Consider the following 20,658-nt stretch of genomic DNA (forward strand, 5'->3'; position numbering starts at 1 on the left):
CCTTCCCTCGCCATGGTCTCAACAAATAGCCTTGTTTGTCTTTCTCCATCCAGAAGAACAGTTCTGATGGCGGATAGGGATAGCTCCCTGCAGCCTGTGCTGTGATTTTCACATGCTGGGAAGTTATCACAAGCAAAGCTGAACACCTCTGATCAGCTGAAGTCATCTGTGGAGAGATGCTTAATGGACCTAGTTAAATACCATGGCATGGGCAGAGTGGAGGAGTTTTACTGTGTCTCTCTGGAGAAGTTCATCTGCTCTCTCCATTTAGGTAATGTTTTTTAATTGGCAATTTCTGTGTATTCTTGAGGCAGGTGTAGAGCAAGAAGGTGAAACCTTGCAGAAAAGATAAATTGGAACATGGGTCATAGAAATAAGAATAGTAACAGGACCAAAATAATAAGCCATCATAAGCATTTCTACAGCCCTTTTCATCTGTGCTTGTCAAGCAATTTGCAAGAGCTAAAAAAATTAAGCCTCTCAGCAGTGCTCATGTGTCAGAAATACGCAGCTTCTTCCACCTATTGCTTAACTGCTGTCACCCTTGAATTAGGACAGAGAAGCTGTTCACTGCTCAAGGCAATAGCGCCTTGCAATTTAGGGTGTGAGAGGCTAACTCAAACTGTAAGACAAGGCAGCATTTAGAGTCTAGAGTTGGCCAGGCCACTGCCTTACAAAAAGAGCCATGGATCTTTAACATCAAGTGGTCAGGCCCTCAGTTTGACGTCTCAGCTGATAAAACAGGAAAGGTGAAAGCAGGGGCAGAACCAATCTTTTAACAGCTGGCTATAGGAGAAGACAAATTTGTAAACTGAAAGAGGGACAAAGGAAAAACATTTACCCCCCGCTTTTAATAGAGATTCATTCATAAAACTAAAGTTAGAAAACTAAAGGCTACAAGGTCATAGAAAGTTACATGTGATCTGGTTTTGGAAAATGCCCTTCTTACAGACCAGGCCCAGAGGCAGAGGCTATTTGTGCTATTGCCAAGGAGAAGTGTCATGGAGGCCCCTTTTTTCCTTCTCTGGGGGCCTACGGAAACTCCAGCTAGACATATTGTACATGACAAGGTTTAACAACCTTTGTTCATAATGGACCCAAGCATGAATACCCAAGTGCATTCAGGAGAGGCCCAGGACTAAGAGGTAATGTAAAGCCTGAAATAGGGAGGGAACATTTTCTGGATTGGAATAGGGTCATTCCTGGGGCAGTGAATGTATGTGAGTTCATTTTGCAGCTGGTATTCTGATTAACAGTGAGGTCAATCTCCTGAACTTCCCAAGCGTGAACACCTGCTTCTAGCTCTGCTCAGATCCTAGCCCTTCACAAGGCTTTCTTCTTCAGTAATCCCAGAAAATGCATAGGTATCCCATGTCCTTGTCAGAACTGTCCCCAAGAGATTTTCACACCAGAGAGGATTGATCTCAGCTCTCCCATTCCTGAGAGCTCACAGTCAGCTCTTTAGCTGACATCCCCCAGCTGTGTCATCATCCTTCAGTGCTGACTTCTCTCAAAATGAAAACATGAATTCTTGTCATCTCTGTTTGACTCCAGCACTTTCCTCTGTGATGCCTTTGCCTCTTTCTTGGCAGCTGGGCAACAGTTGCTATTCTTTCCTGTTCCTTTTTGCTATTACAAAATGTCTGGATCCATCTTTGATCTTCCACAAATGACACCTGAGCAAAGATGACTTGGCTGTGGTCCCCATTACATCCCATGCATCAGTAATATGGCAGGGTAGCACAGCCTTTGTTTCTAGAACTAAGCAGGCTACTTGAGCATCCCTTTTGACTTTTTTATTGCCTTTTTCCTGATGTCTATGGCAGCTCCCCTGTCTTTGATGAGTTTTTCTGGAAGTCACTTTGTGAATGTCAAACTGTGGGTGCAAAGCAGGCAGGCAGGAGGAGCACAGCCAATGTCTGCTCTGCCAACCTCCCCAGAGCCTGCAGGCCAGATCCCCAGATTCACTTCCAGCACGGGCAGGGAGCTGCAGGCAAGGGTGCAGGACTGTGTGCTTGCTCATCTCTCTGGCACGAAGAGGAGAGAACTGAGTGTGGAATTAGGAAGGTGCGGAACATGGTGAGGGCAAGTGCAGTCAAGAAAGCCAGAGACCAGGAGATATTACAAAGGGGTTTCTGAGGCGAGAGGAAGGATACCGTAGAGGAGGAAAAAAACCAACAAAAAACCAAAACAAAACCACAAAAACTCAGCAAAACAGAAGACAGTAAAAGGGAGCACAATAATGGGCATGAATTTCTCTTTCTTCTGCCCCATGGCAAGCTGCCAATCTCTTTCACACAAATTCCTCAGTGCTACAAAAAGCAGTCCTCATGGACACACCTGCCTTGAGATAAATTCTTTTAGTCTTGAAAAAAATCTGGGCACTTCTTCAATAAAGAGCTTTGCTTCTAAACTGCTTTTCCCTTGTGAATTTTGGCAGTAGCTCACACTTGGAGAGCTGCTGAGAACCCTTTCTTTAATCAGATTTCCCTGTCTTGCCCCAAGGGACTGTGGGCGAGTCACTTCCCACAGCTGTCCCTCAGCTTCCTACTCTGTGACATGTGGCTCACCACAGCCTCAGAGGGCTGGAGGAGGCATCACTTGTGTGTGAAGAGCTGTGAGATCCATTAGGGTGACTAAGCAGTACATGACTTGCTGCGAGGGCAGTGTAACCAGCACTTGGGTAGAGCAGGAGGTGGGACAGGCACAGGAGGATGGTTTAAAACACTTTGCTGCCCAGTGCAAAAAAGTCATTAAGTGAATGGCAGAGGAGACAGTTGAGTTGTGCGGTGACAGGACTTATTTCCAAGGTTTAAGACCAGAAATTACAAACGTCCTTAGGAGTACTGGCTAAACAGACAGGGAAAAAAGCAAAACCCAAGCTGAGATTTTCCAGATTCTTCCCATGCAGGCTGCCTCTGAACCACCTCATGTTGGACACGTTCAAGTGTGGCAAATATCCTATTTTTGCTCTGAGAGAAGTCTCCCTTCTTCACTTGTTTTGAACAAAATTAGACTAGGCTGTTGATGAGCTTAAAAGGGAATCCAAATTATTTGCAGCATGGTGCAACAGAAAAGAGCATCACTACAGTTCTGTGTACATGGCTAAAATTATGGGCATTATGATTTCTGATGGAAGGAGAGTGAAGTTTCTAGTAATATAAGAGTAACCTGGTCATTCTTCCCTATTTTCTTTCTTTCTTTAATTTCTAACCAAGTCCTACTTCACTGTGAGAAAGAGGTCAAGTGTTGTTCTTTATGAGTCAAAGTTGCCCTAGTTGGCTTAACTTTGGTTTTAATACCATAGCTGGAAAAACATATGGTAAGTTTACCTCCTCTCTTTTGATAATTTACACTCCCACCCTCCAAAAACGATCAAGTACCAAAACAATTTTTAGAAAAAGCAGGGTCTGAAGATAGGGATGCTGTTATGAGCCATGCAAAGTCTTATTCTGCCTTGGCTGCAAATTTAATCTGAAGACTTGATCAAGTCAGTTAAATTCTTCTTATGAAGTTTTCCCTCAATAAAATTGAAAATAGTTACTTGCCTTGAAGAGATGCTGTAAAGATTAAGAAAGTCTTCAGATAGTTTATTTAAGATGTTAAAATCTCCTAAGAATTATGTAGAAGCTTCAATTAGGATTTATAAAAAGGTTATTTAAAAACACAAGGGGATAAAAACTATCATAATTGAAACTAATAATGAAATAATCATGTTGAAAAACTCAGATGTGAAGGGTGGAACATAAATCTGCAGTTGCCTGGCAGAGTATATTCAGCTCAGAGAAGCGACTGCTCATTATTCGCTATGGTGGAACAAAGTCATTATAGATACATGAGGAAATTCTCGTAGCCTATGATACTAATTAACAGTGTCTTCCATTATTATTGGTCTTAATTATTTGTGATCTTAAAATACTTTGGGCCTTTAGCTGGGATCTGTCCCGGTGTGGTTGGTACCACAGACACAGAAGATAATGAAGTACACTGCCCCAAAGTTTTGGTCAGGGGTCCCGAATGTCCAGCAGTTTACATCACACTCAAAAGTGATGTGCCGTTACTCTTGTTGGTACACATGGTCAAAGCCAAACTTTCTTCTTTTTCCCCGTTTCATTTGGAGCAGAAGAAGGTTGCTTATCTCAGCGTCTAGTTTCTTGGCGGCTATACTGTGTTTTCTTGGTGACATATCAGTGTAGTGCAGCACAAGTGCTGTTCTTGAAAACATGGGTCTGTTCATATGATTAGGTATCTGTAATACTGCACAAGCTAAACTAAAGTCTTACAGGACTCTTTCTTCAGGTAATCCTGCCATATGAGTGAGGAGGCACCAGCTGCTCCTTATCCTAAACATCCAGTTGCATACAATTATGTTTGTAGGTGTAAAATAAACATGCTCTCTGCAGGAAAGATTCCTCTGCAGGAAAGATTCCTCTGTCAATAGTAGCTACTAACTTGCCACTTCACTAAACGTTGATCTCCACCAACCACGTACATCCAAGGTACCAAACTGAGCGTGGTTTGCACACGCCAGTGTGGACACTTGCTTTGTCAGCTTCATGGTCTATTTTGTTTGTGTGGCACTCTCACCCATAAAAGGTGTTGTGAGACATGCCATCTCTGGGGATCCATTTGGTATCCCACCAAAAGTCATTGTACTAAGGCAGGTCCTGGCTCCTCCACCAGCACTTGGCTGAACACAGGAGTATGGCTGGGGATACCTTCCCGCTTTCAGAGAGAACCCTCTTGTTTTGGAAAAGGCAGGGAGACAGCTGGCTGACTAAAGAATGCCTTTATAGGTCACATGCCCTTTCCAGTAGCTTTGCAATAGATTTAAAGAAAAATAAATAGTGGGTGAAAGTATATCAGGATAGGGGTGCACATGAATTCAGAGCGTGCGAAGATGCTGATTTCTGTACAACCTGTGAAGACACTTGAGAGGAGCGTGGGCATGTATGGCCTGGTCAGAGCAGGCTGGAGATGATTCAAGGGCACCTGTGTGTGGCAGAGCAGGGTGCAGCACAGGCACAGCAAGCACCATGTTGTTGCTGTTAACAGACACCTCTGATGTGACTTCCACCATCCATGACACTGCATAAAACCAGCAGCAGCATCTGCTCCATTCATGCTGCTTCACACCTCTGGTGGCCTTTGTGCCATTCTGGTTTAGGTTGGCTGTAGCAATCCCTGTCTCTAGGATGTTTTTAAACATTATGGAATTGTAAAGTTCTCCTGTAGAAAGTACAGGAGAAGGGAAAACCGCAGAGCTCCAAGACAGAAGGACTAAAAGTAAATTCAGTGCAATAGAGGTCAGTCTAAACAGATTTAAGACTACACTAGTAAATGAACACATCCTTTTCATTACTGAGGCAACCAAAGTGGGGAGAATGGAAACAGTCTGTTATAGGTAAAGCCAAATGAGATGTTGCCTAGTAACTCTCAGCAGGGAAGCATTTTAACCCAGCCAGTTCAGTGAAGCTGATGTTCTGATTCAGAGATTATTTTCTCTGGGAAAAAAATCTGAAAGCAGGAAAGCTCAATTTAACAAAAATAGGATTTATTTTTCCGTTAGAGCAAACCATAATGACAATGCTTGGGATAATACGGAAGTATTTACAAACTTGTACAAGAAAGAACAGACAAGGCATGTTTTCAGCAAAAACATCATTTTACTGAACCTGTTTTTCGATGCCAATTCATTTTCCCCAAATACAGTAAATTTCACATTCATTTTTATTTAATAAATATTATTTAATATTTACATTATTATCATATTATTGCTGCAAGAGAAAGTTTCTGGAGCAAACCTTATTTTCAGCTCTGCTATTGGACACAGAATCAAAATAATTCATTTAAAATAAGAAAGACTCTGCGTCTCCACTGGTTCCATTGCCTGGAATAGTTTTAATTAGCCCTCCTTCAGGACTTTGCTTTCATGGGTTCCTGGAAAACTCACTTGGCTTGGCTAAAGGTCTCTCACATTAGGGTAAAAAAAAAAAAAGCCAAACCTTATTTGAAGATTCATGGTATTTTTGCTTCCCTTTAGAAAGATACAACGATTTTACAGAAGTATAAGTTGTGGCATGATCAGCCATGTATATCTGTGTTTCTGGGTGTGACAATTACTGGTCAGAACAGACAGTTTCAGGAGAGCAAGTCATTTTAGCAGCCTCAATACAGTTAATGATGATAGTTATTACAGTGAACTATTGCACAGGTTTTTTTAAATTAAGAAAACATAGTAAGCAAATCAAAACATCACACTAACCATGAAAAGACAGACCGCAAAAGAGTTATGACAAAAATATGTATTTTATTAACAAAAATAATAACTGGAAAACAAAGCTACATGGCATAAGAACTAAAATTTGGGTTATATACTAAAAGCATGACAGTTTTTCACACATGGTGTACAAGCAGAGAAAGGACATTCTGTAAGCCACAGAGATCGTCTCACCGACCAGAGCCTGGTTTGAAGCTTAATGAAACACTGTTGATACAGAACCTCTGCCCAGAAGGTGTGGGACCATCATCAAACACATGGCCTAGATGGGCGTCACACTGCAACAGAAATCATTATCATGTTATTATTGCATTATTACAGAATCACAGAATCAATTAGGTTGGAAAAGACCTCTCAGATCAGAGTACAGCCTTTGACTGATCACCACCTTGTCAGCTAGATCATGGCACTCAGTGCCGCATCCAGTCATTTCTTGAACACTTCCAGGGATGGGGACTCTATCACCTCCTTGGGCAGCCCATTCCAGTGATTAGCAACCCTTTTTGTGAGGAAATTCCCCCTGATGTCCAGTCTGAACCTCTCCTGGTGCAGCTTGAGGTTATGTCCTCTTGTCCTATTGCTAGCTGCCTGGGAGAAGAGGCTGACCCCCACGTGGCTACAACCTCCTTTCAGGCAGTTGTAGAGAGTGATGAGGTCACCCCTGAATCTCCTTTTCTCCAGGCTAAACAACCCCAGCTCCCTCAGCTGCTCCTCATAGGACTTGCCTTCTAGACCCGTCACCAGCTTCACTGCCCTTCTCTGGACTTGCCCCACCATCTCAATGCCCTTCCTCAACTGAGGGGCACAAAACTGAAAACGGTACTGGAAGTACCAAGCCTCACTGGTGCCAAGGACAGGGGCAAGAATCACTTTCCCACTCCTGCTGACCACACTAATTCTGATACAGGCCAGGATGCCCCTGGCCTTCTTGACCACCTGAGCATTTCTGGCTCATGTTCAGCTGCTGTTGACCAGCACCCTCAGGTCCTTTTCTGCTGGGCAGCTTTTCAGCCACTCTCCCCCCAGCCTGCAGGGCTGCACAGGGTTTTTGTGACCCCAAGGGCAGCATCCAGCACTTGGCCTTGTTGAACCTTTTAACATTGGCCTCTTCCCATTGATCCAGCCTGTCCAGATCCATCTGCAGAGCCTTCCTACCTTCCAGCAGATCAACAGTCCCACCCAACTTGGTTGTCTGTCAGTTTACTGAGGGTACTCTCAATCCCCTTGTCTACATCATCAGTGAAGATACTAAACAGGACTGGACCCAATACTTAGCCCTGGGGAACACCACTGGTGACTGGAAACCATTATTACTGCATTATTACAATTGCAATTATGAACCATCATTATGATAGTACCTACTGTGCTATCCTGAATTAAGAAACTTTTATTAATTCACTGTTGAGCTGGGGGGGGGGGGAGTCTTAGGGAGAGACTAGTAATACAACCTGGAGTAATCACCTCTGGCCAGTGGGCAAATACCTGCCCTCTAAACAAGCAGGTCCCAGAAAAGGAAGTCAAAAAGGTATTAGTGCCAGAAAGTACAAAGGAAATAAATGGAAGTATATAGACTTCTCAATATATTATGAAAATTTCAATTAAGACAGTCACTGTAGGATGGGAACACCTTTTACAAAACACCTGAACAGCCCCCAACCTCTGATGCAGGCTGGGCCCAGCTGCTGCACTATATCCAGCTTTGCACTGTACTTGGAGAAGGAAAAGGGTCAATTGGAAAAAAATGCAAAATAGAGCAACAGGACAATCAGCACATTAAAAAACATTGCATAAAAAGAAACATTTGAAAGAACTCGATCTTTCTAGTCTAGAAGAGAGATGACTGAGGGAGTCAAAATAGCCATCAAAATTAGAAGAGTGGCTTCTGTGAACCACAAAAATCCACAAAAATAGCTGTGGAGATGCAGGGTACAGCGACCACCATGCATGGCAAAGAGTTCAATACAATAACAAGCTTCAATAGCTGCAAAGCAAACAGTATTTTCCCCAAGGTCCAACCAACAGTAGGAAGATATGCAGGTGACAATTCATTACCTAGTAAGGCTGTGTTATGTCCACCTCTGCATGTTTTAAGAACATCTTCAGCACATATTTAGCAGTGGAACTAGGAGAAACTATCCCTGTGATGAGCCAAATGCATCGACCCTATCTCAGAGATTCTTCTACTGCCTCTTGTCACACCCTGCATTGCAGCTGAGGTCCTTTGAATAAATTTTCTGTCTAAACTCCAGCCCTCGGTTATACTTCCACAACTACCTTCCCCAGTCACACACTTTGACTGCCTATATTTGATACTCCACTCATGTTTCATACCAAGAAGTCAGACAGAATGGTTCCAGTGATACTGTAATTCTCACTGTTGTATTTAGGAAGATTCCTTCATGGGCACAAAGAAAACACATTTGTTAAGATTTGTATCTTTGGGTATCGTTTCCAAAATAAACATACCTGTTTGCAGACAACTTCAGTTCTAGTTAATCCCAATGACTTATCTGGTCGTCTCATGATATTGGTCTTACTTTCATCTCTGCCACAAGTACCATAAGCCTCAGAAAACGACGGCCATCCAGTCCCAGAATTGTACTTCTTTTCTGAGCTATAGTGGAAACCAGATTTTCTTGTTAATTAATAAGTGAGATATTACCAAAAATCTGTTTCTATTAAGAACATTGGCTTTTCTCCTCATTCCTGTCTTGTACCACTATTAATAATATTTAGCACAGTAGAAGTCTTCTCACTGGCATCAGACTGTGCTGGAAACTCTTTTCCAAAGGGAATTCTTGACCAGCCCACAGCAGAAGTTTTTGACTCACTGTTTGTTTTTGACTCACTGTTTCTATTTCAACCACAGGTTGGCATTTCATAAAGCTTGGAAAAGGGTGTTCCCAACAACTGAGCATGGTGTTCATATGAATGACACCCACTAAATTGCAGTTCAAAGCCTGGCCCAATACAGCACAATCTCAGAAAGTTTACAAGAAGAAATGAAGAATGGACAAAGGCTGGGTTGGCCCACCAGCCCAGACCCACACCTGATGATGATGGCTTTGTCTGGCAGTCAGCCATCAGGCTGGTTTGGAAAATCAAACAGAGCCTTGCTCAAACCATCAATCAACCAATGAGAAATCCTCACAGCACAAAGATCTACTTTTCCCAAGAGATAATTGCAGCAATCAGAAACAGCACTACAGAATATCAACTTGTGGATTGCCTCCTGTTAACATCCAGGATGACAGACACTGTTTAGCTGCATATTAAAACCTTACGGCATATTGGAAAATGCAATCAGAAAATCTTTTTGGGATTTAGGACAGAAATGAGATAATCCCTCCTATTTAAAACTGTGCAAGCTTTAATAGCAATATGGACTTTCTCCTATCAAAGAGGGACCTAGAGTGAGCTACAACAAGAAATGAAGATAGATCCACATACTTTTCAGATTAGTGGGCTGGAGACTCACCTTGACTCTTGATTTCTCAAGTTTTTTCCCAGTTTCACAAACTCAATGCTCTTACTGGCATCTAGTGGTGAATGGAGACATCAACACCAGTAGCAGCTCTGGGTCAAGGGGACTAGTCCGTTTCTTAACACATAATTTAAAACTAAGTATGTACTGTATATCATGTATATTCTGGTGGAATATTAACACAGTGAAGAAAAAGCTGAAAATAGATTGCAGCGCTTTTTAAAAAGACAAGATAAACAAGCTAGGCAAAAAGTTTAAAATATCCAACCCGAAGAACAGTGCGTGCATCAGCATGGGTGTTATAAGTATCTGTACAGGGTTGGTTTTGAGTAATGCAACTCTGGAAATGAAAGAGGATTCGCAAGGACAGAATGACCAAAGGGTAGTTTTTGTGAGGGCTGTTGCTTAGCCCTTTACATCAATGCACAAATACCCATGAGAAATGCTCTCCTTCCTCCTCCTCCTCCTCCTCTCTGTAAAACTGGAGAGAAACAGGACACAGGACAGAAGTAGGCTGCACTGAAGCAAATGCAGTGGACTCTGTGTTTGTATGTGAAGGTCCTCGGGGCTCCAGCACTATTTCTTTCCAGCCAAAGAGGGCTCCCTGCTTTCCCTGCTAGAAAATCACATTAACACTGTGCCTACCAGCCACCGAGTCCCCAAGAATAACGTGGGGGAAAACATATCTGTACGTGACTTCTGAGTTTCCCTGACATATATCTGTTTTGATTCCTTTTTATCAGAACTCTGTTTTTGTCATAGAGGTCCTTATGTTTATTCATACTTAGATACAAAGATCCTCTCCAAGACCCCATAGAGCCAAGGAAGGCCTTTAACGCTTTGTGAGTTTTGCATCTGACCCTGACTGACTCTGTCCCTTACATGTCACTCACAATACTTAAGTTTATTGTAGATGTTTTCCACTGCTAAAGAACAATCCTTTGAGCTGTTAAATTAGCTCTCAACAGAAATGGCCTCTGTGTGGTTTTACTAACAGTAATATCACTTAGATTCCCTAATAGAAACATTTTAGTACCCAAAAATATTGCTGTTCAAGATAATATTTGTCCTTTGAAGTATTTCACCACTTAATTTATGGATAAATGGACTTTCCCTAAACATATGCATTAGATTAGCCTTCGACACACCATTCCTCCAGCACATGTCATTTACTTTGATCCCTATTTCAGTCATCCTGGATGGAATCCAGATAATTCTAAAAAGTGCTTTTTGCTGTATGAATCTCAGCTGTAGGTTTATGGTTTGATGAAGGTTTGAGATTTAATTAAAGCACCACAATTTGCTATCTATAAAGGTTAGAGGTTTGTTCCACGTATTTCCAACTCTTTCAAATGAATATTTGGTAGTAGAAGGTAATAAATTTTGGTATAAATGTATACACACATGTTTCAAAGAAAGGAAGAAATACTTCATGTTTACCTGTAGGTAATGATCTAATGCATTTGAAAAAGAAAGGACATTTTTAATGGACTAGGAAATAAAAAAGATGAATGAATCTCTTATCCAATACCATTTCCCCCCTTCATTTTTAGCGTTCTCCACAACATAATACATCAATGGAAAACATATTTCAGATCATTTTGCACATTTAATAATTTCAAATTTTCTTACAAGGCTTTTTTTCTGACAGTTCATTTTTTTTGATATGTGAGGCTCAGCATTATCTTGTGCTTTAAACAAAAGTACTTTTATTCTCTGAGAGCTGGAGAGTGCAAAAAGCAGCCTGACTGTCGGGTTATACTGTTGGTTTGTTACTAGTTTAGCAGCAGAAGCAATTCCCTCCAGTGCTTGTCTCTCTTCATGTTGGTCTGTCAGTATCTATTGTCTAATACAAAAGATACTGAAATTGAAGGAAAATTTGAAGGAATTGAAGGAACTCTCCCACAGCTTATTAATTTAAAATTTCTCTAATTTATGTGAATTTTCCAGAGGTGGTATTAGGTTTTGTATTTGTCTTCAGAATATTTTGTAATGCTGGAACTTTGGAAATCAATTTATTCAAAAGTCTTTATTAGCAATCCTCTACAGAAAAAGATACATTTAAGCAAATGCATACTTGCATAATAACAGTTTTCTATACTTGGCCAAAGGAAAATTAACCGTTCAAAATGATCAGCCTCCATTTTTACAGTTTAATTGCTTATTTTAGGTTTATTTTCAATACAGCCATTACATATTCCCTCCTTTCTTACTATCCAGATCTTGTTCCTCAGTTTCCCATCTGAAGTTCTGCTTTGTGATGCATTCTTTAAAGTCTTCATAAATATGGGCATATCAGCCACATTTCATGGAATTGGGAATAATAATAAAAAAGGGCTATTTTCTAGACCAAAAAATAAAAGAAACTGTCTTTTCTGGTTCAGTTACAGAGAACAGAATACCCAATGCACATCCCACTCCAAGGCACTCTATTTCCTTTTACTTAGATGTTAATGAAGTCGCAAAATATATAGCACTGTAAAGAGCGCTGGGGTTAACAGTTCAGTCATTGGCAGTCAGGTTTTAAAAAGTAGATGTATCCAGAAAAGCAGGAGTAGTGGAATTTAATTTAAGGAACAAGTAGGGAGCGAGGGTCTTAGCTCCAGTGAGAGGGACCCAACAGTAAGAATACCACAACAGCTAGACAAAGGCAGACAGAAAGTCTCCACAGCCCAGCAGCGTGAGTGGCAGGAGATGACAACTATGGAGGAGCACAAGAACAGAGCAAACACACAGTGATACTAATGCACAAATACACGTAATTTGTGGCAGCCTGTGGCTTAAGGATCTCTTAAATAGAGAATTATTATCAACTCGAAAGAACAGTGTGTGGCAGAAGAACGTGACAGACCCTAATGCAGCAGCTGTCTGCTGGGCACTGGAGACCCTCACATGCTCGAGGAAAAGGCGTACCATGTGTCTGTATCAACACAGGCATCCTGGAGGTCCTATACGTAGGGACTGCCCCTCTTTCCATTCCCCTTCCTTTTCACTTCCACTCATGAAATGTCACTGCCCCTCCTGCCACAATTAGGACATGTTAAAGTCACTACGAAATTCTAAGGATGTTACCTGAAGAGTGGAGCATTGCAGCACACGCAGTAGTATATTCCCGATTCCGTGTTATTCAGGTAGATCCCACTAAATGGCTTTTTAAAAAGGAAGGAAAAAAGAGAAGTTAATAATGCAGGTCTTTGAAAGCTCACCATCTGGAACAAGCATGTAGGAATCAGATTCAAAACAGGAGAAAAACCATAAAAAGAAGGCTTCACAGGGGGGCTTTGAAGAACAAACATTAGCAGCCCAAAGATATGAAGGGGAGGATGCCTTTGGATTAATAGTGAAGAAAGACTACCCCCTACCCCAGGAAACTTTGAGACCAGTCAGATGCATAAATCATCCAGGTACCAGGGATGGAGTCGTGACCTCCAAGGAACTGGTGAAATGTGCAGGATCCCAAAGACCATGGCTCTGTTATGGAGTGCCACAACTTTAAAGTGGCTCTACAAAGGGACTCTCCTCCTTCCTGCATGGTCTGGAACTCAGATCCTTATTTTACAGATATGAATTTGGGCAGCTGACTGATTGAATCCCATGGTACACGCTCCATGTACGCAGAAGTCCTGGCTCTGGGCTGTGGATGCCAGTGCTCCATCCACAAGACTAAATGGCCTCCATCACAAAAGGAAGCAAAGTATGGGGACAAGGTAGGTGGGTGATCTGGCACACGAGGGATAAGCAATCTCTTGAATTGAGTGCTATGTACAACATTTCCATGGCTAGTCTACATACGGTCAAAAAAGGAGACTACAGGACAAAAATACAATTTCCCTCTCCTCTGGAGAGGCCTCCACTACTGCCACACAGACAGCTGAGCTGGCAGCAAAGCATCCCAGAAAAAAAACCAACAAAATATGAAAAAAATGCAGAATGCTTTTTTATCTTCAAACCAGTCTGTGTCAGAACAAAATCCACCTCATTCAGTATGTTGAGCCTAACTTTCATCAGCAGGAAGGCAGGGGAAATCCTGGGAATTCCTAAGCAACTGAGTGGTGACAGCTCCCCAAAGCAGGTTTTTCTCAGGTCAGCAGGCAGAGGAGTTGGTTTACCCTTAGACAGCATTAGTGCCTTTGCTTACCGGTTCAGTTCCTTTTTCTCTTGTAACATAGAATTGCTCCGGAGTCAATTTCTTTTTCCAGTCTGTAGTAGCACTTGCTTCAGCTTGTTTAGTCAGAGACCCTTTGTCTCCAATTAGATGTAGAAAGATAATTTGTATTATTTTTAACACTATTTTAACTTAGACTGAGTAGATGCTTTCCATCATCATCTTAGTTCTCCCCAAGTTTCTATGGGTACAGACAGAGCACAGTGGGCAATTCACGGACATGAGCAAGGGTGAGTGCAGGACATTGCATCTGCTTTCCATTTGATGTGCTACATCCAGAGAGCAGCTCCAGCAAAACACTTGGGAAGGCTTATAATAGAAACGGGCACCTATGACCCAAAATACCACCTGCTCTCCCTGCACATCCCTCTCTTCTGGCTTGGGATAACTCCTGATCTGTTCATGCTCCTTCCTCATCCCTGGGTATCACTAAAAGGTTTGGCAGTTTGGAAACCCTCAGAAACCAGATCTAATGTTCATGTATGAGCTGTTGAAGACTAGCAACTTTCACAGGCCCAATGAAAACCAGTGCTAGGAAGGAGCACTGGAAGAGAGAAACAACTACACCCCCTTTCTCTTGGTCTGTAGGTAAGTGAGGGACATGCAGCAGGAGGGCAGAAGTCACCCATCATAGCGCGAAATTCCAGCAACGCCTCCTGCCAATCTCTACACACCACGGAGGTGGTATGGAATTGGCAAAGAATTAATAGATTGGCTGAAAAAGAGCAAGTAAAATAGACTAATACCTTCCTAATCAAAAAGTCTGAGGTGGGGAACTACCTCCATGCCTATCTCCCATCAGCACAGGATCTCTGAAAAACAATCAGCTCCTAAGTGATGCTTGTCTGCACTCATCTCTTTCAATGCAGAGGTTTGGGGGGCGGCGAGGGGGAAAGAAGGGGGAGAATGAATTTGAAAATCATAGTTTAAGCAAAAAACCCCCAGAGTTTAGCCTGCCAGTTCAAGAGGGAAACCTATAGCATGCTAACCGGCCAGAAGACACCGAGAACTGGAATGCCCGCCCACCCCACCCCCCCCCTCCACCTTGCAGGGCAGCTCCTGCTCTTTGCCCCTCCCCGAGCTCCACGCGGGGGAGTTCATCTGCCTCTGGATACCCGTGCCCCTGTGGGGGCTACCTGTGCCCCCGTGGGTACCCGTGCCCCCGTGGGTACCCGTGCCCCCGTGGGTACCTGTGCCCCCGTGGGTACCTGTGCCCCTGTGGGTACCTGTGCCCCCGTGGGTACCTGTGCCCCTGTGGGTACCTGTGCCCCTGTGGGCAGCGCGGGCGCAGCCGCCGGAGCGGAGCAGGACGGGGAGGAGGCCGCGGCTCCCGAGCAGCCTGAGGGGCAGCCGCGCCGCCATGTCGGGGGGGCGGGACTGGGAAAGGCGCCGAGCGTGATCCCTGCGCTCGGCCTGAGCTGTCAGACCTTATAAAAACAATGAGTAAAGAACCCGCTTAAATGCCGATGCAGCCTTTGCAGGTAAAGGTTTCGATCACTTCTTACCGAGAGGCAAAGAGATCAGCTTAAAAAAAAAAAGTCAACAATCGGTGCAGCCATAAATATAACAAAATCCTGCTGAGGCAATTGCTTGCAGCCATTATAGGTTGTTTTTAAGGAGAACAAATCTGGTGCTTGCATGCCAAAGTGCTGTCGCTGTCCTGGATGCATGTTACAGGCATTGCTCTCACCGATCGAGGGATGGCGAAGGGATGTGCTCTCTGAGGGGTACTTGTTTGTGGGTGTGATTTGCAGTCACAGCTGCTTTGACTTGGTCTATAAATATACCTGTAGTAGGACATGTGTTTTAGTTTGCCCTCTTGTCCTTAGAAGGTAGACCTAAACACAAGTTAGTTTTCCAGGTTAAGCCTTAATGCTGTTGTTTGCTTTCCTTCCCCAGTAGTTCCATTTCTGATTTGGTTCATCATTTCTGAAGGATGTGGAAGGAAGTGTTTTGATTGCACTGGATAACGAAAATAATAATGGTGTTTAATACAAAATTACTTTCTTTCTAGTCTATTTCTTCTAGCCTAATTCTAATCAAAGCTAAAAAAATAGTGTTGTGTGATCAGTCCTGTATATACACATTTATTGAACCATCCTTATGTGTAAGACGGAGTTCAAAGGCAGCTGAGGACATCCAACACAGCATGTGATCAGTACCGTGGCTCTAATAACTCCCTCTGCTTGGATCCACGAAGTATTGCACCAGAAGATAGATATCAGCAAAGCTCGTAGATGGTTGTGCTCACTACCTGCTGCAGCAGGGGAGAGGGGGCACACACTGGATTTGTGGCTTTGTCCTGTGTAATAAGACACTGTGGAGTGAAGCCAGAGTACCTTGAGAAAAATCCTGGAGATGTGATGTCTGTGAGTCCTCGGGATGTTAGGAGAGGAATGTTGCTGAGCGGGGAGGAGAGGGCTTTGTCGGGGCTCTTGGTGCTGGCAGGGGCAGCATCCATGCTGTGGCAGAGGGACAGCATCTTGCCATGTTTGGCCATTTGGGGAATTAAGGATCAGAGGTCTTTTCTGTTGCTCACCCCTGTGGCATTTAATATCAATCATTTAGCCATGGTTTAGGAGGGAACTGGTACATTCTAGGGGGCCTTTGGAGAGGAGAGACCCAATCTGACACTCCCTCAGTTCTGGCAAATGGCTTAGGTCTGGCAAGTGGTGGCAGGTGATGGTGTCACTCCTGGGGGTCACTGCTTCTGTCTCCTGTTTCCACTGTTCAGCTGTGGAAAAGAGGCATTTCCCTCATGTTCCTGGTCTTGATCTCAGGTTGGGTTTGCTGCTGAGGAGGTAATCAATGGAGTTCTTCCTGAAGTATCTGGGAAATGAAGGTGGATGAGAGAAGGTGATTAGTCCTGAAACTTGCATGTTTCCATGTAATTGACATTGATTTAATTGGTGATTTTTTTAAAGACAAAATTAAATTAAAAATGAACCGTCAGTATCTTCCTTGTGGCTGTTAAGGGTACCGTCCCAAAATGCCGCAGTTTTGAGGCACGGGGAACTGCACCAACACAGGTCTGTTGCTGTGCCATTTTCCTTGGGCTCTGGAGGAGGGGAGCAGGCACCTGGGGGAGCAGTGGGATCAGAAGGAGCAGAAGGCATCAGGCTCATCAGCCCAAGCCTCATCATCCCCTCAGTTACCCAGTTCATTGCAACCACGCCTTGATTTAAATGAGGGTGGTGGTGGAAGAGGCAGATGCCATTCATCCCAGCAGCCATGATCCACATTTGAGGTGGTACACTGGCAAAGCAGATCCTCTATTTTTCCTTCCAGCAGAAGCCTGAGCTGCATTCATCCAAACCAGTATGACAGGCCTTCCTGAAGTGGAAAACAACCCCCCTGGCTGGAGGTATTTAATTTTGCAGATCTTTGGTGCTGAAAAACCAAATCATTGTCCTGTCATGCCTGTAATATTGCCTCCCATAGTTACAGCACATACCAAGCTGTGTAGCTAGGCAGACATCCGGCCTGCATTTCTCCCCATAGACTGTTATAAAAGCCAATTAGGCTGTTACTTAATTTTCCTCCTTTTTTTTTTTTTTCCCATATGCACAAGGGGAAGCAGTTAAAAGTCTCCCCTAGCTACATTATGTAAATTTTCAAGTAAATTCTCCCTGAATTGTAATTCAGCAGGTTTATTGTTAAAAATGTCACTTGACTCCAGCACGTACACAAGGCTGCATCCAGGGAAGGGTCACACATCCTATTAGATGTGTGTAGGTGGGGGAGAGAAGCTCCTCAGCTCCTCCTGTAGCGTTACTCTGTGCTGAGGCAGCAGCAGCAGCGTGTGTGTGGGAGGATGAAGGCGAGGGTAGAGGGAAGCAGGCACGGCCCAGACTATCTTGCTGATATTTATTCGGACTCTAACCACTTCCCAGCCCAGGCTCTGTCTTGGCTGGCGGCTTTGGGGACAAGCAGAGCATCACATAATGCCGACACTGGCAGATACTGAGCAGCCAGCCAGGAAGCAGTGAGGTGAAGAAGTCAGATGAACCCTGCTCAAATTCAGACCTCTGCTTACACAGCTTTTTTTAATAAAGCCCCTCGACATTACTACGTATGGAAGAAAACACTGTAACTGTGGTGGTTTTATTTTATGTGCATTTCTATGCAATTAGTTTTCTTCTGCTCACCTTGTCATACCTAATGTGTGTCCCCTCCCGTGAGATGTTCCCATTGAGACACGTGGGAGCTCAACATGCAAGAATTTGTCTTGGATCTGTCCTATATAGTCGTACTGTGTGCCCAGGTCCTTGGGAGATGAAGAACAGGGGACTGGCATGAGCCCTTTAGTGGTAGGTTGTTTCTGTGGTAGGCTCCATTTTCCCCCACAGAAACCTTAATGCTTTTGTAGGAGATATCACAGCAACTCCACATTCTTTCCAGCAGACTCTTCCTTCTCTTTTAATAGACTTGATACAGCTTCACAGCCAGTTCCTAGCCACTCAGGTGTGATGAAAACTCTGAGCTCTTGGTGTATGGAGATACTGTTTCCCCGTGGAAATCCTACCCAAAGATATGTGGTGATGCTCTGGTGCTGAAATCCAATGATGGAGAGGGATTTCAGCAAAATTTAAAGTGTCAAAGCACCTTGGAAAGGGGTATTGCTGGTTTTCAGAGGCATAGAGAGACTGAACACAGCTCTTGATCTCCCTGAAACTGACCCATGGATTCTGCTTAGATTCATTTGTAGAGTAGTCTGATGTGATTCAGGTCAAAGACATCATCAGAAATAATGAATGCACAATTTCTTGTTTTGCTTGCTTTATGGTTTGATATATTTTTTTTCTAATTATAAGCTTTAGGATACCCGATTATTCTGACCTTTGTTTTTAGAAAATAATAGGTGGACTAGCTTAAGCCGGAGCCTTCTGCAGGAGTCTAAGGGTGGAATTTGAACAGAACAGAACAGAATAAAATAGTTCCAGTTTGAAGTGACCTACAGGTTTGCGACAAATGCTTTGAGTTGGATTAGACCAAATGCCCTCCCTAGGCCAGTCCAGCATAAATTACTCTAGGATCCTAAATGCTTTGAGAAATTTCTTGCAGAACAAGTGAAGGCATGAATTCAAAGTGAAATGGATATTTTGTGATCACTCCTTGATAGAGAACTCTACTCTGCAACTGGGCCATTGGTTCAGCTAAAAGTAGACACACAGTCCTGTATGGTCTGTGTGTATCTGCAGGGGCAGCTGCTGGGAAGCAACAACTCCAGCCTATTTCTCTGGATTCCCCTGTGCATCCCCTGTATTGTACCATCCAAATTTCTTGAGCCACATAGACAGTAATAATACACTCCACAATCTTGTGTGTGATTTCTTGTGCCTCAAGGTAGTGAAGAAGTGGGATGGTTCTTCCACCCAGTACCCAAAGCCTGAACAGAGCATTGAATGAACAGTTATTTGGAAGCGTCTGCCATAGCAGCAGCTTTCTGTAGGTTTCCTTAATGGAATTATCACCATGAACTAAGCCATGACCATCTGTTCTATCCTCTCATTACAAATGCAGGAACAGCTAATTCATGATTGCATCATAAAAAAGTAAATATAAATGATTTAAGAGTAGGGTATGTCATGATTCACACTCTGACTGGGGAAGTGTCTCTCTTCAATAGACTGACTTCCCTGATAACAGAGTTTGCCTCTTTCCCAGCAAACGGGAATTCCTGAGGAAAAGGCCTTACCAGAACAGGTTTTATTTCCAATCATTCATCTTAGATGCATTTTTAAGTCTGGGATTCACATAAGTGAAGGTCTGAATCTTCTTTCCTTCTCTCTTAGGTGAGTCCCCAAGGTTTATTTATAATGAATTTTTTAATCAGGGAAAGGACAAAATCATGCTCTTCAAAATCCCCCCAGAGTCTGCATTTCCTCCATCTCACCTTCATTTAGATGCAGGCACTTCTGGAAGAGTCACCCAGTGGTTTTGTGCTGGTGACTCACCTTCACTGCAGTGCTTTTGGCTAGAAGATAATTAGAAAGCAAGAGGCTGAGTGTGCATTCCCTGCTTCTTACAAATGACCTTCAGATCTTTTGTACTTCCACTGTCCCAACCACCAGCAGCAGAAAGGGTTTAGCTAGGAATTCACGTTCTGATTGACTTGTGTTGTGAGAGTAAGACCTCTTGGCAGCATCTGTCCTCTGGAAATCTTCTACTAAAAATGGAAGTATTTGAATAAGTTAAGAGGTCAAGAAGTAATATCTTGGTCTTGTATTTTTTTTATGTGGTTCTTCCTCCTGCAGCCAGCACCTCTTACCAGTGTGAAACGTCGTGCCCTGGGTCTGCAGCAGCTTCAGCAGAGCTTTCAGCACCCCTAAAGACTGTTACCTGGGTTGTGGGGGAGTTGGATGGGGCACTTGAACACACTGCCAGCTCCCTGTGAGAGACACCTGCCTTGTGGCCAGACAGGAAGGCTGAACTTGCCTCTTGATTTCACTAGGGAAGGAACTATGGAGTAATGAACAGGGCTGTTGATAAACTACACGGATAGTGGAGGGTGTGAAATATCTAAAAATTATTTGGTATCTGTGGTTTTGGAGGCTGTTTCGTTTGGGTTTTATTTTCCCAGTTATATAAAAGTTATATAAAACCAGGCTGTGATTTTATCAAATGTATGTGTGATTTGAAAAATGAGCAACATGTATTAAGGCAGAAGCAGTGCAAGAGACTCTAGTTCAAAAAACTGCTTAAGGGATGTGCAGGTGCACAGTGTGC

The 20,658-nt window shown here is 43.3% G+C and overlaps 1 protein-coding gene across 1 annotated transcript; it reads right to left on the bottom strand.

The window, feature by feature from the left end:
* Nucleotides 1–6,290: 6,290 nt before the first annotated feature.
* Nucleotides 6,291–15,655, bottom strand: MSRB2 (methionine sulfoxide reductase B2). Its single transcript, XM_027887591.1, is given in 6 exon segments — nt 6,291–6,558; nt 8,747–8,894; nt 12,837–12,913; nt 13,903–14,009; nt 15,192–15,356; nt 15,428–15,655. Coding segments are annotated over 6 exon segments (777 nt in total). The 5' UTR covers nt 15,600–15,655; the 3' UTR covers nt 6,291–6,450.
* Nucleotides 15,656–20,658: the final 5,003 nt, after the last annotated feature.

This window comes from Empidonax traillii, unplaced genomic scaffold (genome assembly GCF_003031625.1).
Source record: "Empidonax traillii isolate 1590-97213 ecotype Southwest subspecies unplaced genomic scaffold, ASM303162v1 scaffold217:size1918799, whole genome shotgun sequence".
Taxonomy (NCBI): Eukaryota; Metazoa; Chordata; class Aves; order Passeriformes; family Tyrannidae; genus Empidonax; species Empidonax traillii.